Source organism: Ostrea edulis, chromosome 2 (assembly GCF_947568905.1).
Source record: "Ostrea edulis chromosome 2, xbOstEdul1.1, whole genome shotgun sequence".
In the NCBI taxonomy this organism is placed as follows: Eukaryota; Metazoa; Mollusca; class Bivalvia; order Ostreida; family Ostreidae; genus Ostrea; species Ostrea edulis.
Window position 1 is genome coordinate 93,257,374 of NC_079165.1, and position 17,319 is coordinate 93,274,692.

Here is a 17,319-nt window from a genome sequence, read left to right on the forward strand (position 1 = left end):
GTGGAGATTTTAATTTAGTTTTGAACCCAGCTCTAGATTCTTATAATTATAAACATATAAATAATCCAATGGCTAGAAAGAAAATATTAGAAATGATAGAGTCGCATGGTTATGTAGACCCCTTTAGAGAGAAACATGAAAATCTTCGTAGATATTTATGGCGGAAAAGAAAGTAGACTAGATTTTTTTTTACTATCTGGATCTTTACTGTCAAGCTTAAATACTTGCAATATTGAACCTAGTTACAGGTCAGACCACTCTGCAATATCTTTGTCATTAACTTTCAATGAATTCAAAAAAGGAAGGGGGCTATGGAAATTCAACAACTCCCTACTTTATGATGATGTTTATTTAGAAAGCATTAGAAATAAAATTGCACAGGTTAAAAAACAATATGCAGTCCCGGTTTACAACATGGAGAATTTACACAGACTTCCAGATGAAAACATTTTCTTCACTATCAATTCCTTGAAACCTTGCTATTTGAAATAAGAGGTAAAAGTATTTCTTATTCTTCTTATATCAAAAAGAAAAAACACAAAGAAGAGCAGGAGTTAATGAAAGAAATAAAAAGTATTGAGGAAAATATTTCTGAAGGCAATATAAATGAGTTATATAATAAAAAAACAAGAGCTTGAAAAAATTAGAAAACATAAATTACAAGGAAATTATATCAGAAGTAGAGCTAAATGGGTAGAGGAAGTGGAAAAACCATCAAGCTATTTTTGTCAACTCGAATCAAGAAATTTTACAAGTAAGATCATTCCGAAATTGGAAATGGATAATGGTGATATGATCCATGATCAGTCAAAAATTATGATTGAAACAAAATCTTTTATGAAAATTTATATAAAAACAAACTAGATAATGCAGACTTAGATAAAAATATTGAGCTAGCATATGACAATATTCCTAAACTTTCAGAAGGGGAGTCTAAAAGCTTAGAGGGGGAAATCACTTTACCTGAGGCATCAAAGACACTTTTCAATATGAAATCAAATAAATCACCAGGATCTGATGGTTTTTCTACAGAGTTTTTCAAAGTTTTTTGGAAATATATCGGTGTGTATGTTGTTAGATCTGTTAATTATGGATATAGAAATAATATGTTGTCCATCACACAAAGACATGGGGTAATTACACTGTTACCAAAGGGAGATAAACCAAAACACTATCTAAAAAACTGGCGACCAATTTCATTGCTAAACACAGTCTATAAAATTGCATCGGGAACTATTGCAGCTAGATTTAAAAAAATATTTAGACAAAATAATAGACCCAGATCAAACAGGATTCATATCCAACAGGTATATAGGCGAAAATACTAGATTGATATATGATATAATGCATTATACTGAAGAAGAAGAAATCATTACTCATTGATTTTGAAAAAGCCTTTGATACTTTATCATGGAATTTTATACAAAAAACTTTAAACTTATTCAACTTTGGCCCTTCCATTAGAACATGGGTTAAACTCTTCTACACTAATATAACATCAACAATTAACCAAGGTGGCAACCTATCTGAGGTCTTTGATGTTCAAAGAGGCTGTAGACAAGGGGATCCTTTATCTCCATTTATTTTTTTGATATGTGCAGAGATTTTGGCAAAAGAAATAAGAAAAAATAAAAAAAAATTAAAGACATAACAGTTGGTAATGTGGGAAAAAAATTCCCAACTTGCTGATGACACGTCAATCATTCTTGATGGTAGTGAAGAAAGTCTTTCGGAAACTCTTAAAACTTTACATGCTTTCTCAGAAATGTCTGGACTATGTATGAATTACATAAAAACTCAAACAGTATGGATTGGCTCAAAAAAATACAGTAACGATGTTCTTATTCCCAACAGTAAATTTAATTGGAGTACTACTAAATTTACTTTACTAGGAATACATTTTGATGTCGACTTGCAAAATATACCTAAATTAAATTATGATCCAAAATTAGTAAAAATCAAATCTATGCTAAATCAATGGGGGAAGAGATATTTAACTCCCATTGGAAAGATACCATCTATTGCCTATTGTAAAGAATTAGAAAAGCTATTTTTCTCCTTTGTGTGGGGTTGTTCAACCCACAGGGTAAAGAAGGATGTAATTGTCAAGAAATATGAGGATGGTGATCTAAAAATGATAAATCTAAAATCATTTATTGCTTCAATGAAATTGTTTTGGGTAAAACATCTTATCTCTACAAATAGGGGGTTGAGTAATTTCATATCAAATTTTAACCTAAATAAATTCACATCCTGTGGGATTGAATACACTAATCTACTTTTAAAGACATTAAAAAATAAATTTTGGGTAGATGTATTCAAGGCCTGGATCGAACTACAGAACAGTTGTACTGAGTCTAATGTTACTGCAGATTCACCTTTGTTTTACAACCCTATGATCCATATTAGCAAGAAAATGTATTTTAATAAACATTTATTCGACAATAATATCAGACACATTAATGATATTATTGAGGAGGACGGTACTTTTTTTTAGCTATGAAACTTTTATTGCTACTTATCCAAATGTAAAAATTAACTTCTTGGAATATGCAAGTATTATTCATGCTATAAAAACTTGGATTAAGCAGTCAGGTACAGACACTAACTTTAAAAGATTACCAATTCCTTTTATTAGAAAAAACATTTACAATGTACTGAAGTGTAAAAAGTCAAAGTTTTTTTTATGAATTTTTAAACAAAAACTCTTCAGTGACTGCAGGTACAATAAAATGGAGTCAGCTTTTGGATATTGATAACAGAGAATGGAAAATTTTCAATATGCTACCTTTTAAAATAACTAAAAACTGTAAACTCCAATGGTTTCAATACAGAATAAATAACAGGATTTTAGCAACAAATTCGTTTCTATTCAAAATTAAAAAAGTAAATTGTAAAATGTGTACCTTTTGTCACAGAGAGGAAGAGACAATAGAACATATACTGTGGGAATGTGATTGTGTTCAAGCATTCCTAGATGAGTTTCAACTTTACATAGAGGATAGAGTTTTTACCAAAAAATATTTTATTTTAGGTATTCCTGGTAAAAAGTTTTGTATGCAAAATACTCTTATCCTTTGGTTGAAATACTATATTTATACAGCAAGATGTATTGAGAAATCATTGAACATTCGTTTTGCAATATCCTACTTAAAACTCTTTTATGAAACACAAAAATTCCTATTTTACAAAAATGGTGATAGCGAAAAATTTGATACCCAGTGGAACAGATGGAGCCTGATTTTTACTTAACTCTCTCTCTCTCTTTCTCTCTCTCTTTCTCTTCCTCTCTCTGTGTGTGTGTCTCACATATAAAAAAAAAACTTGTCTGTATTCCTATATGATCCTTGGTATGCATATATTGAACATATATTATGATATATACAGATTGTTTACAAAAAAAAATAAATTTAAAAAAAAAAAATCTTTACTTTTAAACAAACCTTTAGAAAACTCCATACTTTCATTATGAAAATAATAAAATGAAATGTGCTCCCCTACCTAGAATGCACATTTTCAGACTACTACACCCCCACCCTCCCACACATGTACACAATTTAAGGTTTTCGTAATCGGACAATTTAAGCACCATTTTTGTTGTTATCTTATTGCTTGTCAAGGATTTTATACAACTTAACCGGCAACTTACCCCTTCTGATACATTGAAAAATATAAGTAATGTTAGCACGGGGCTCTATAAAATTCAAAGTGCAGTTTGGTCATACTTCATCATTCAATACTTTATTTAAAATTTTTAAAAAATGGTTGTCGGGTTAGCGGTACTATGATGTATGGCTATAATAATGACCTGTGTATAACTTGTACATTCCATGCAAATTCGAAGGGGTTTTCGTCTCAGTAGAACAATGGGGGTCAGTTAATCCGTGAATTTGAATTCAACAGAAGTGCTTGGCTTCTTGCGGAAAGTGTGAAATATATTGGGTCGGCACATACCCGTGATCTTAGACTAGATCTGACATCGCGCGGACCCAATATATTTCACACTTTTCACAAGAAGTCAAAACCTAAACTAGCTAACCCTAATTTAGTTATACTGTGACAACGACCCTAGGAATTCGCATGGTATATACTTATTATATATGTTTCAATTCCTTTAAAATTTGGTATAAAAAGTCTTTGGGAGAACGGGGACATAAATTGTAATTTTCAGGACTCCTGCACCCCTGGTGCTTTAGGGGTGGGGCAAAAACTGCTAAAAATCGACCAATTTCTGAAAATCTTCTCTAAGACTGCTCAATATCTTTACGAAAAACTAAATGCATAGTGATATAGATCAGGAAAGCCTCTACCAAAGTTGTAAATTTTATAATCCCAGGGGTAGAGGTTCTGACTCCAAAGCGGGGCCAGACTTGGTATATAGCGTATATGTGCAAAACATGTAAATGCTATCTACTTTGATGCTATTGATTTTAAACATATATAAGAGAAAGAGAGATCGAGAGATCATATTTTCAATTAGTTGACTTTATTCACTCCTATATGATAGCATACAGGACAGTCACTACTAGATGGCCGTCATATTACGAGTATCCTAAAGCATACGAGTTCATGGTTATATTCTGTAAAAGGGTACCCTACACTAAAGATACACATATTCAACTTAAATAAAATTTTAATTGCAGCATTACAGTTTAAAAAATTATCCAAGCAGAGTTTGGTCCCATTCTGTAGAACTGTAGGTGGGAGCCCAGTTTTCCGGAACAAGATTCCGGAAGTTAATCGCATGAAAGTATTCAAGTCTGTGGCTGAAATCAAAAAGTAATACTGAATAGTTTCAACATTACATGTACCATTATTCAAATAGATTTCAATTAAGGTATTCAATGTATAACGACCATATTCCATATCTAGTAAATGGATAGTGGAATTTTTGTAATCATGGTATCATTTTGAAGAGTTCATCAAATAAAAATAATCCACCATAGGCATATTCAAAATTTTGTTTACTGATTCATTTATTTCATCTAGAATTTTACATTGAAGTCTATGGGAAGTGCATGTTTTATTAACATATTTTTCAAAGAAATTATATTTTCATACAAATATCTTTGTAGAAAGTTACATACACTTTATGAAAATATGAAATGAAATTAATCATTTATCACACATGCACGTTTTTAGAAAATTAGATTTTTATTTTTATTTTTACAAAGTCTCTAGTACAAACAGGTCGGCTTCTAATCATTTACAAGTCATTTGAATTTCATGTACTTCATTTCATCACTATTTAACAATAAATATTTATGTTGATTTGAATCCTTCAAAATTCGTCATTATCCTTTTATTATTCGTTCAGGGCAGACTGATTTTGAATACGGATAATTCCGTTTACCTGATGAAGATATAGGGCTCACGGCGGGTGTGACCGGTCGCCAGGGGATGCTTACTCCTCTTAGGCACCTGATCCCACCTCTGGTATATCCAGGGGTCTTTGTTTACCCACCTCTCTATTTTGTATTGCTTATAGGAGATTGGTCACTTTTCATTATCTTCACCTTTCACATTGAATACCTTAAGACGATAGATAATAACTTACAAGTCGGGATCTGTGTACTTTCCATTTGGAGTCGGATATAATGCTTCGTATGTTCTTCCTGTTCCCGAACCGTGGATAGCATAAGCATTGAATTTAGTGATTTTTGGTGGAAAGTATGAATCTGGTACAAACGCAGTCCCTGTCCATGTATCATTATTTATAGAGGAAGAGAATTGCATGGGAAGTTGGCTCTACAAATAAAGACATGCAACCCAAACATAGTCATTTCTGAACCCTTTCTGGACTGAAAATATGGACTAATCATTTTGGAAGATATAACTTACTGCAAAACTGTCTCTGTAACCCTTCAGCAACAAAACAAGATGTTGACCATGTCTGTAAAAATATAACGATACAGAGGACACAAATATATAACGATACAGAGGGTAGAAATATATAACGATACAGAGGGCACAAATATATAACGATACAGAGGGCACAAATATATAACGATACAGAGGGTACAAATATATAACGATACAGAGGGTAGAAATATATAACGATACAGAGGGCACAAATATATAACGAGAGCACAAATATATAACGATACAGAGGGTAGAAATATATAACGATACAGAGGGTAGAAATATATAACGATACAGAGGGCACAAATATATAACGATACAGAGGGCACAAATATAATGATACAGAGGGCACAAATATATAACGATACAGAGGGCACAAATATATAACGATACAGAGGGCACAAATATATAACGAGGGCACAAATATATAACGATACAGAGGGCACAAATATATAACGATACAGAGGGCACAAATATAATGATACAGAGGGCACAAATATATAACGATACAGAGGACACAAATATATAACGATACAGAGGGTAGAAATATATAACGATACAGAGGACACAAATATATAACGATACAGAGAGTACAAATATATAACGATACAGAGGGTACAAATATATAACGATACAGAGGGCACAAATATAACGATACGGAGCGCACAAATAATTTTGAAAGTTTCAGAGTGATGCTACGTGTAAGTGTTTGTTATATTTTCAAGGCTCATTAAGTAGTTGGCATAATATCTAAAAGAGAAAACAAATAAACTCTCAAGTTGTGTTTTAGAAGATTGATAAACCAGTAAATGTACTGTTTATATACATCATACAGTACAACGTGATTTATAAATCTGTCCATAATTTTCATATGTACGTACATTTTTGATAGTATACTTTTGACTATTTAGTTCAATTTACTTACGGACACAATTCTATCTCGATGTACTGGTTTCTGTCATTCAAAAAGAAGGCTTCCGCCACTAAATACATAGAAATAAATAAAAATACATATCTATTATATCTCAATAACAGAATACGATTGAATTTATTGGAATGAATCTAGTATTACATAACACGACAAATTTACCTTCATAATCCCAGAGACCATTAAATGGTTGTCCGGGTTGTCCTCCGGGGTTACTAGGGTCATTAAAGAAGGGGGCGTTGACTCTTATTTCTAGACCCCCGGTTGCTTTTGCCAAGACTAGCCGAACGGGAGGGTGATTCACATCCAAGTTATTCCATGTTTTGGTAATTGCAACTGAAAACAGTCGAACAAAAACTATTTTATTTCATAGAAATTATACAAAGAAAAAAACCTTTTATAAATCTAATGTGCATTTTGTCTTTCGATCGATTATTGCGTAAAGAAAATGAAAGTCTATAGTTACTGTAGTAAGTGTTGTCTCAAATAAGCCAATTTGAATTGATATCATTAATAATTTTTCACGTTTTCATCCATGGCTTTTTTCTGTTTGATAGTTTTATTTAATTGGTTATTATTGTATTATTTAGATAATATACCATAGTTTTAGAAATCATGTGTCTCCTTTTCTTTTCGGGGGGGGGGGGGGGGGGGGGGGTCTGACATTGTTTACAATTTTAAAACATTAGATTTCTTGCCATCATTTTTCTTGGTACCACAAACGTGATCTCACAGACACACAGAATCCACTGTTTTGATGTTTAGAGTTAGCCATCATTAAAACCTATCAAGGTTAAAGTGGTGATAGCCATCGAAATTTTCCTCTTTCGATAACGCTGCCACGTGCTTTATCAACTGAGCTATTTGGCACCGTAAGTCGAATCCGTCAGATCAGCACATAATAAACAAGAAATGTTTGTAAAACATGTATGCCCCCCCCCCCCCCGGCGCAAAATTGAAAAGGGTTATATACATACATTAATTGATAGAAGTGCCAAACCATTTCAAACAAGCAAATGATTCTTAAAATATAAGAGACAATATATTACTATGTCCAGTTTGACCCTTAATCTTTGACCATGTGAATCCAAATTATATAGGGGTGATGTCCTCCTTATGATGTACCAGTGTACCAAGTTTGATGTCTGTCAAGAAAAAGGTTCTCAAGATATTGAGCGGAGAGTATATTCATACATGTGTATGTCCAGTTTGACCCTTGACCATTGGACCTCAAAAATCAATAGAGTCATCTACTCCTTAGGATGCACCAGTGTAACAAGTTGGATGTCTGTTAAGCAGAGGGTTCTCAAGATATTGAATGGACAGTACATGTATATTCCTATGTCCAGTTTGATTGATTGATTGAATATTGTTTAACGTCCCGCTCGAGAATATTTCACTCATATGGAGACGTCACCACTGCCGGTGAAGGGCTGTAAAATTTAAGCCTATGCTCGGCGCTTATGGTCATTGAGCAGGGAGGGATTTTTATCGTGCCACACCTGCTGCGACACGGGACCTTGGATTTTGTAATCTCATCCGAAAGACCGCCCCATTTAGTCGCCTCTTACGACAAGCAAGGGGGTACTGAGGAACTATTCTAACCCGGATCCCCACGGGATTATGTCCAGTTTGACCCTTGACCTGAAAATCAATAGAGGTCATATATGCCTTAGGATGTACCAGTGTACCAAGTTTGATGTCTGTCAAGCAAAGGATTCTCACGATATTAAGCGGAAAATATCTTCCTATATCCAGAGCGGATTGACTCTTGACCATGTGACCTCAAAATCAAAGGGGTCATCTACTCCTTAGAATGTATCAGTGTACCAAGTTTAATGTCTGTCAAGCAAAGGGTTCTCAAGATATTGAGCGGAAAGTGTCATCCTATGCCCAGAATGGATTGACCCTTGACTTTTTGACCTGAGAATCGATAGGGGTCCTCTTCTACTCATAACCAACCCACACATGAAATATCATTACGATCAAGTGAATGGTTCTCAATACATTGAGCGGACAACATGTGGTCTACCGACCGACCGACAGGTGTAAAGCAATATGCCCCTCTTTCTTAAGGGGGCATAAAAATAAACATACTGGACCCCCCCCCCCTCCCAACAATAAAACACCACCTATAATGTTTTGTTAGTCATCATCATTTCGCAAAAGCTGTAAAGGCTACAGGTGGTCGCTAATTAACAGCTCAGTTGTAAAGCTTTCGCTTCGTAACCGGGGGATCGTGAGTTTGAGCCCCGCTCGTGTCATGGTCGTGTCAAACCTAAGGGGTAAATATAGGCAGTGATTGCTCGTTCACCAATCCCTCGGCATTTTTAGATGCGAGAATCACGGGTCTTTCAGATATAATCTTAAAAACTGAGGTCACGTATCGCAGCAGTATGGAGCGCCAAATTAACATAAACTCAAATAATTGAAGATATCTTCAATTATTTGAAGATATCAATTCATTTGATGCGCGCAACAATTGAATTAAAGATCTCTTCAAATAATTAATGATATCTTCAATTCTGAATTATTGTGCGCATTAATTGAATTGATGATATCATTAATTCTTCAGCTGAATTGATGCGCGCTTTAATTGAATTAATGATCTCTTCAAATGAATTAATGATATCAACAATTGAATTGATGCGCGCTACAATTCAATTGAAGAGAGCAATAACTGATATAATGCGCGCATTAAATCAATTGATGAGAGCAATAATTTAATTGATGTGCGCATTAATTCATTTGATGAGAGCAATAATTGATTTAATGTGCGCATTAATTCAATTATTGCTCTCTTCAATTGAATTAATGATATCATTAATTCATTTGAAGAGAGCAATAATTCTTTTAGAGAGAGCAACTATATAATTAAAGATATCTTCAATTCAACATATCCACAATTGAATTAATGATATCTTTAATTGAATTGTTGCTCTCTTTAAAAGAATTGATGCGCGCATTAATTCATTATACAAAAGCATTGTAAATGATTTAAAGATATCTTCAATTGAATTAAAGAGATCATCAAATTATTTATACCGAGCTCTAAATTAATTATTGCGAGCAATATTTCTACTAAATTGATGCTCTCATCAAATGAATTGAAGAGAGCAATAATTGAATTAATGCACATCAAATCTATTATTGCTCTCATTATTTGAATTAATGAGCGCATCAATTGAATTGAAGAGAGCAATAATTGAATTAATGCGCGCATCAAATCTATTATTGCTCTCATTATTTGAATTAATGCGCGCATCAATTGAATTGAAGAGAGCAATAATTGAATTGAAGCGCGCATTAATTCATTTGATGAGAGCAATAATTGATTTAATGCGCGCATTAATTCAATTAAAGAGAGCAATAATTGAATTGATGATATCTTCAAATAATTGAAGATATCTTCAATTATTTGAGTTTATGTTAATTTGGCGCTCCATACAGCAGGCATTGGCATGTTAAAGAACCTTTACCGCTACGGTCCTTAGTGCTAAGCATAGGTTCAATATGAATGGAAAAAAAATTCTCGACGGGTCTTAAAACTAACAACTATGCAATTATTGGTAAAACGTTCGCCGTGATGTTGACGCTGATGCATATCTACGCGGTAAAACGTGGATATTGACTCGCCAGAATCATCATTGCTTAGGAAATTAGAGTCTAACGTCATGTTGATTAAGGGTCATTCTCACTGCAACACGGTTTAATTAATGCTATAAAAGTGCAAACGTCTCCGCACAGTATCTCGACTTAATTTTGGATTATGTGCCACTGGTGTCTCACTTGCAGTTTCTTGTGCAGTTCTAAACCGGTTACGCAAGTGCTGCAACCTCATGAAACGATCTTGATGAGGCGTCGTAACCTTCGGGCGGTCAGCAGTTAAACGTTAGTCTAAGGCGTATAGAGTGAGGAGATATTGGGCTTTTGTGGACATTCTGCGTTCTTGCCACCGCGTTTTGGGGTTGTCCCAGCCAACAATATCTACACTGCTTTGTTGCGTGCATCATTAGGTAGCATCAAAGGAGCTAAGCCCTTTATGGTATCACAGAGTTAGGGCCCAAATGGGCTTAGCCCCTGTGGGTAGCCTAGGCATCCTAAACGCAATATGAGAATCGGACTCTTCCGACTTGAATGAACACAACATGTTAGTCGGTGACGCGCAGTGTGACCGAGGTCAATCAACCGTGAGTTTGCTTGTGAGCGTGTCTGATATCACACACACACATCCAAAGAAAAAAAAAAGATTTTTGATATTAAATTTCACAATCGTTTCACTGGGGTTTCAAGATTTTTCTCTGTATCGCGATATTTCATTTTCTTTATTTACAACCTTTAAACATATGATTTTTGAAGATTACCTGGAATGCTATAAGCTTTGATGGAAACGCTGATCCAAACAATTATACTTAGGACAACCCAACAGGAATACGCTGATGTCATGTCTATGCCACAACGAAGAGTGGACCACTACTATTAAAAAGAAAAAGGCACAAATACTCGTGCGTCACAATCAATTGGAGTCAGAACAAACACGGCGAAGAATTTTCATTTTACTGAATGCCAGCCATTAATATAGACGAAGATGAACAATACATGGAGCTGTATAAAGAGAAAACGCTGGTGTATTATGGAAAGCCAGCGGGGTCAAATGTAACTACGCAATGCGTCATTCGTTCAATGTCAATTTTGAAATGTTCATCGTGAATGTAGAAATGTTAAATGTTATTTGACTGCAACGGTACTTATCATCAATGTTATGTCAATCCAGTAGGTTGGACTGCATAAATGTTGCGCAGTGCATTATCCGTTGCATGGCGTATCCAAAACGTTTAAGTTGTCAGTGTGTAATTTATTCTTTGATAGGTGAATTATGCAGAACTCGTAGCTCCATCATTTGTTCTGTTAACCTTTGAAACTGAATCCTCTTGGTTTGCAATCAATGTTTACGTACCTCGAAAAGTGCCGCACATAACATATCAATTCATCATGCGAACTTTTGTAAGTTGTAGTGCCTCATTATGACGACGTATAGTGCATCAGAAATGCATTATAATCTTTCGGAATCTCTCTCAGCTTAGGAGTAGCTGCATTCTCAACTACCAGCGATCACAAGCGAAGGCAAATTTATTACAAAAAATAATTACAATACCCGAAATTATATCCATACAGCATCGTTTTTCGAGAGAGAGAGAGAGAGAGAGAGAGAGAGAGAGAGAGAGAGAGAGAGACTCACGAGTCACCTTGGCCCAGCTGTTGTTCATGTATTGTGATCTCTATAAGATATTTTGCAATATGTTTTCCCATGAAAATTTTGACCTCATAGTGTGGCCCCAACCTAGCCACATAGGATCACAACATAAGCATGATACAATGTCACAAGATAAAAAATCATGGTATGAAATGCAAGCTTTTCCATAATGAAACTATATACAAACCTTAAACAGTTCTGAGGGTCTAGGTTAACTTTTCTTAAAAGTAAGTTAAAATCCAAGGTTAAGTTTACAAGATCAAAAATGTTTGTACTAAAAGAAATCTCTTGTCGCAAGGAATGCATACATAAATACGAGTAATAATGGCCCTGTTGTTCTTGAGAAGATTATTAAAATTTTATCTTATATATCACCATGTAAAACTTTGACACCCTATTGTTGCTCAACCCTACCCCTGGGGGCCATGATTTCAACAAACTTGAATCTACACTGTAATGTAAGTTTCAACTTTTCTGTCCTAGTGGTTCTTGAGAAGATTTTTAAATGACCCCACCCTATTTTGCATTTTCTTGATTATCTCCCCTTTAGAGAGAGAGAGCATGATCATTCAATTCAACAAACTTGAATTCCCTTTACCCAATGATCACTTGTGTCAAGATTGTTCGAAATTGGCCCAGTGGTTCTTGAGAAAAATATTTTTAAACGATGCCACAAAATTTTTACTAATTCTTAATTGTATACACTTCAACAAGAGGCCAATGGGCCACATCGCTCACCTGGTTCACCTTGACCCATATTTAAAGATTTTTCCTATATATTCGCATGCAAAACTGGGATTCCTTTTGTGGCCCCAACCTATCCCCGGGGCCATGATTTTACAAACTTGAATCTGCACTAATGTCAGGAAGCTTTCATGTAAAATAAATTTCATTTTTTGAAAACACATGAGGGTATGAATGCTTTACATCGGCACGAAGAGCTGATACGATTCAGTTACGAAAATTATGCGTTACTTGGGCAACTCTTGTATATACAAATTAGTGATGGCTTAAGACGACTCATTTCTGATACAAAAATGTCTGCCTGATTTGAAGATTATTTTTCAGAATGTTGCAAGTGAATGCCCTAGTATTAAAACATGAGTTATTGGATTAAATTTCTGATGTTTGGTAGCAGAGATAAAAAACAGAAAATGTATATTTCCTACACCGTATGCACTTATGTGGATATTTACTTTAATTTATGAGATTTTCTCGAGTCATTAAAATAACCGACCGCTATAAAATGAAATAATTAATCACAATAAATTATTTTTAAATCGATATTCAGAAACGTAGCTAAAATGTGCCTGAATTCACTATATCTGACAGTAAATAAGTAACATGTGCTTCAGTGTTTACTGAAAAGTTACCCAAATTAACGCAGAAAATGTTATCTCGTTGAACATACTAAATATTAAAACCAGGACGGAATCGGGGACGAAATAATGGTTCCGTATTGACATGCTCTAGAATGAAACACTGCATCATTATATATATCTAATGGGAAATTTTACGCAGTTCAGTATTATTTGTAAGTCTGAATTATTCATGGAGGAGGCCGTAAAATTCAACAGAGGAGTTGTAAACCTGGTTAGAACTTCTACAAAAATGTATAAAGTGTATGTCAATCTATATTACTGTTCCCTGTACATGCGTATTGCCACTTCATCTTTTACATGTAGAATCGAATATTTTTAAAATGAAAAGGCGGGAAATAGAATGTAGACGTCACAATATCTGCAACGTCATAATTCAGGTCACGTCATAAATAATTATGATCATGCGTTAGAAACGGTCTGCTGAAAGATCTTGGACAATGGCTTGTTCATTAGAGGTGAGATGTAGCTCCACATACAATCATAACGCTTGGGTTCGAATTTATTACTATTCAAAGAGTACTCTGTAATGGTAAATTCGAATCCAGGTCATGCGATATAATTGGCTGTGTTGTAGATCCAATGTGCAACGGAAAGTGCGTCAAAATGCACGTACACATTTACAAACTCTTGGAACTCGTCTTAGCGCCTGGTGGGATAGTATGACTTCAAACCGATTTTTTGTACTAATTGTAATCCATGGTGAATATCCATAAATGTACATACATTTATTGGATATATTGTAAAAATCTATAGAGTTGCGAGAAGGTCTAAAGAATGGTAGTTTGACGCTGAGAGATCTCGACAACATGGTAAGTGTTTGAAAGAAATTATTGTTTGTGGTTTGTTTGTGGGTTTTTTAATCTAAAAATTAATATAATATATAAAGTATCTCAGGTATTCCCAACGTGTGATTTGATTGTTTCGTAGCAGAAAAGAGGATCCTCACGACATAAAGGAAGAAGAAGACGAGGCAAAGCCAACACTGAGAAAGATGCTGCGGTCGTTGATACAAAGAGCGCACAAACTTGGGTAAAACCTCACAGAAAATCAAGGGTGCCAAATAATACAAACATCGCTCGTGATGATGACTCGGAAATGGTTACATTTATCACGTATATATATATATATATATATATATATATATATATATATATATATATATATATATATATATTTACATGTATATCAACTGATCGTTGATTATTATGTGATGAGTTTGGATTGTATTCTTTTAAATTATATACACATGTATATACATGTAATTATGTCGTCTTGTTCTTTTGCAGATTGTACGTGGCCTCATTAAATTGATGATATTTTTGACGGTGCGTACAACCATTGCGCCTTAATTGAATGCAGGTTTGTACACAGGTTTGTACACAACCATGTACTGCTGCTGACTTTGTACGATAATCTGTTCTTGTAATTCATAGTAGTTTAACTGTGTGTCTAGACCATATCAGGTAACAATAAGAATACGTATATTACGCCATTTTTAGAAATGCATTTGTCTGCGATATCTTTATAAATTGTAATGATAGCCATTTCTTCGTGAAGGCACTGTAGTTGTAAACATTGCGCGTATGAATATTGATAAAGATAGTACGTCTGATTTAACGGCTGAAAATTCCCACAGAAATGAAAGTAGAATACAAAGATAAGAAAAATTCTTATTTTTGAAAATTCATGAAGGTGTGAACTGCAACGCATCACACCTGTATATTTCATGAAGCGCGTTAGATTACACGTGTAGTTACGTCTTTAAAAATAATTCTTACTTTATAAGCAACTGTATTTCCCACAGGTGCCTATATAACCCCCCCCCCCCCCCCCATCTTTTGTTTACAGACATGTTAATTTAACCATTTTCATTTATTTACTTGTTTTTCTATATATGTATGCACCAAGAAACGTAAAGAATTGCCAATATGTTGCACGTACTTTAATATGTCTCTAAAATCGACTTAATTCATACTGTTGTGTCTAGTATATATAGTAATGTCCACAGGCAACTGACATCGTTCTTCTTTGTTTATTTCAGCAAAAGAAAGAAAAGTCAGGATTACTTACACACGGCTTAACCGCTTCTTCAGACGTCATTAAATGTAACGCTAGTAATATCATTAAAGATTCGGTTTTTCTTTTTTAAAAATATTATTAATAGACCACATGTTGTTGTTTCTAACAAGTCACTTTATATAGAAGGAATATGGGTTCAAAGTAGAAAAAAAACCTATTGATTTCTACTTTATGTAGTTTAATTAATTTAATCAATGTCCAACCTTTTTTAACACACACACACAGAAGATAAGATAAGATAAGTTTATTCCAATTTTGGGCCCAGAGGGCATAACAGTAAGACAGTTTATAAAGAAGGAAATTCGAAAAAGAAAGAAAGTTTACAACATTAACTACAGGTTACATATCGTATATATTAATCACAAAAACAGTCAGGGGAGAGGACTGCGACCCCGCCCCTCACCCACTTTTTTTTTTTGGCAATGATGATTTTGTTATTTTCTAATGCAAATAAAGATTCATTGGGTGACTGATCCCCCACCATTTTTAGTGGTAGTTATGAGAAGAATGTACGCTTGAAAGTTGCGAATTAAAGACCGCTTACGAAGACGCTCGAGGATTTTTCACTCTTATGGAGACGTCACCGTTGCCGGTGAAGGGCTGCAAAATTTAAGGCCTATGTTCGGCGCATACGGCCTATGAGCAGGGAGGGATCTTTATCGTAACACACCTACTGTGACACGGGGCCTCGGTTTTTTTGCGGTCTCATCCGAAGGACGAATAGAGTAGTCTATTAGGGGTAGTGAGGACCTATTCTAACACGAATCCCCAGACGACACTACAGCTTACAAAATAATGTCAGTTGAATTTACATTGAACAAATTAATGATGAATATCTGACTTGTTGCATGCGGTACTTTTCGAGTTGTGTAAACAATGATTACAAACTAAGAGGATTCAAAGTGCAACAGTTTTGTAGTTATGAAAGTTTAAAAGTATTGTAACAGGGTGATTTTTATGCTTGACAAAGTATATGCTTAATTCTAAAATAAAATTGATTTATTTATTTACCCAAAATCACTCTATCAGAAACGTTAATAGAACAATGATGGATTTACCTATACCTGAAAATGAGTTTTGCATAATTTATACTTATCAAAGATACACACCGACAACTTTTATTAAAAGTTTTGGATACGCTCTAGATCTATCTAAATATTCAACTGATAATACATTGCTTAACAACACTTACACAATCATTCCAACCCACTGGGACATTACACTAATAATGAGTAATGCAAAATGTTGTCAAGTTACATTTAACATTTCTACATATAACCTACATTGAAGTAATGACGCGTTGTCTATATAGTTAAAAATAGTAACATGATAGAATTCTAACCCTGTTGGCTTTCCATAGTGAATGGTGTAACACTTTTACAGTATTAATTACTTTAGCTTATACATTTTTTGAAATACACGAAATAATTGATAGTGCAGAATATTCGTTCTTAAGTACATGTACTTGCCTTTCTCAGAAAACTCTTGGTATTTTCCAGAATAACGTCTCTAAACTGATAAGATTATGCGTCACTAAACCGATAAACGTATGAAGTCATGCAAATTAAGTAGATTTCCAGTGCATGAAACGTAACATATTGATAGGTATGCAATAATCATATTCAGTTAAACACTTTCTTCAAACTGAAAAAAAGAAAAATGCAGTGTGTAAATCTAATAAGAATTTAATTTTAATACTAATTTAATATTGTGTAACGGTAGTAGGGAATGTAAACGGATTGGATCAGATGGCGTACAGAGAGTGACTTCAGAATGTAAATCAGAGTCATTTTATTGAGAAACAAACACTTTCA

At 34.2% G+C, this 17,319-nt stretch overlaps 1 protein-coding gene across 2 annotated transcripts; it reads right to left on the bottom strand.

The window, feature by feature from the left end:
* Positions 1-4,615: 4,615 nt before the first annotated feature.
* Positions 4,616-17,092, bottom strand: LOC125681898 (UPF0462 protein C4orf33 homolog). Of its 2 annotated transcripts, none has more exons than XM_048922151.2 (7): positions 16,975-17,092; positions 11,155-11,266; positions 6,953-7,126; positions 6,788-6,845; positions 5,842-5,893; positions 5,558-5,748; positions 4,616-4,766 (listed from the first exon to the last, which is right to left on the bottom strand). In XM_048922151.2, exons 2-7 carry the CDS (start codon positions 11,234-11,236, stop codon positions 4,661-4,663), a joined length of 663 nt encoding a protein of 220 aa, XP_048778108.2. In that variant the 5' UTR covers positions 11,237-11,266; positions 16,975-17,092; the 3' UTR covers positions 4,616-4,660. The 2 variants fall into 2 exon arrangements, with proteins under 2 accessions (XP_048778108.2, XP_056011505.1); XM_056155530.1 differs by lacking the exon at positions 16,975-17,092 and adding an exon at positions 16,698-16,736.
* Positions 17,093-17,319: the final 227 nt, after the last annotated feature.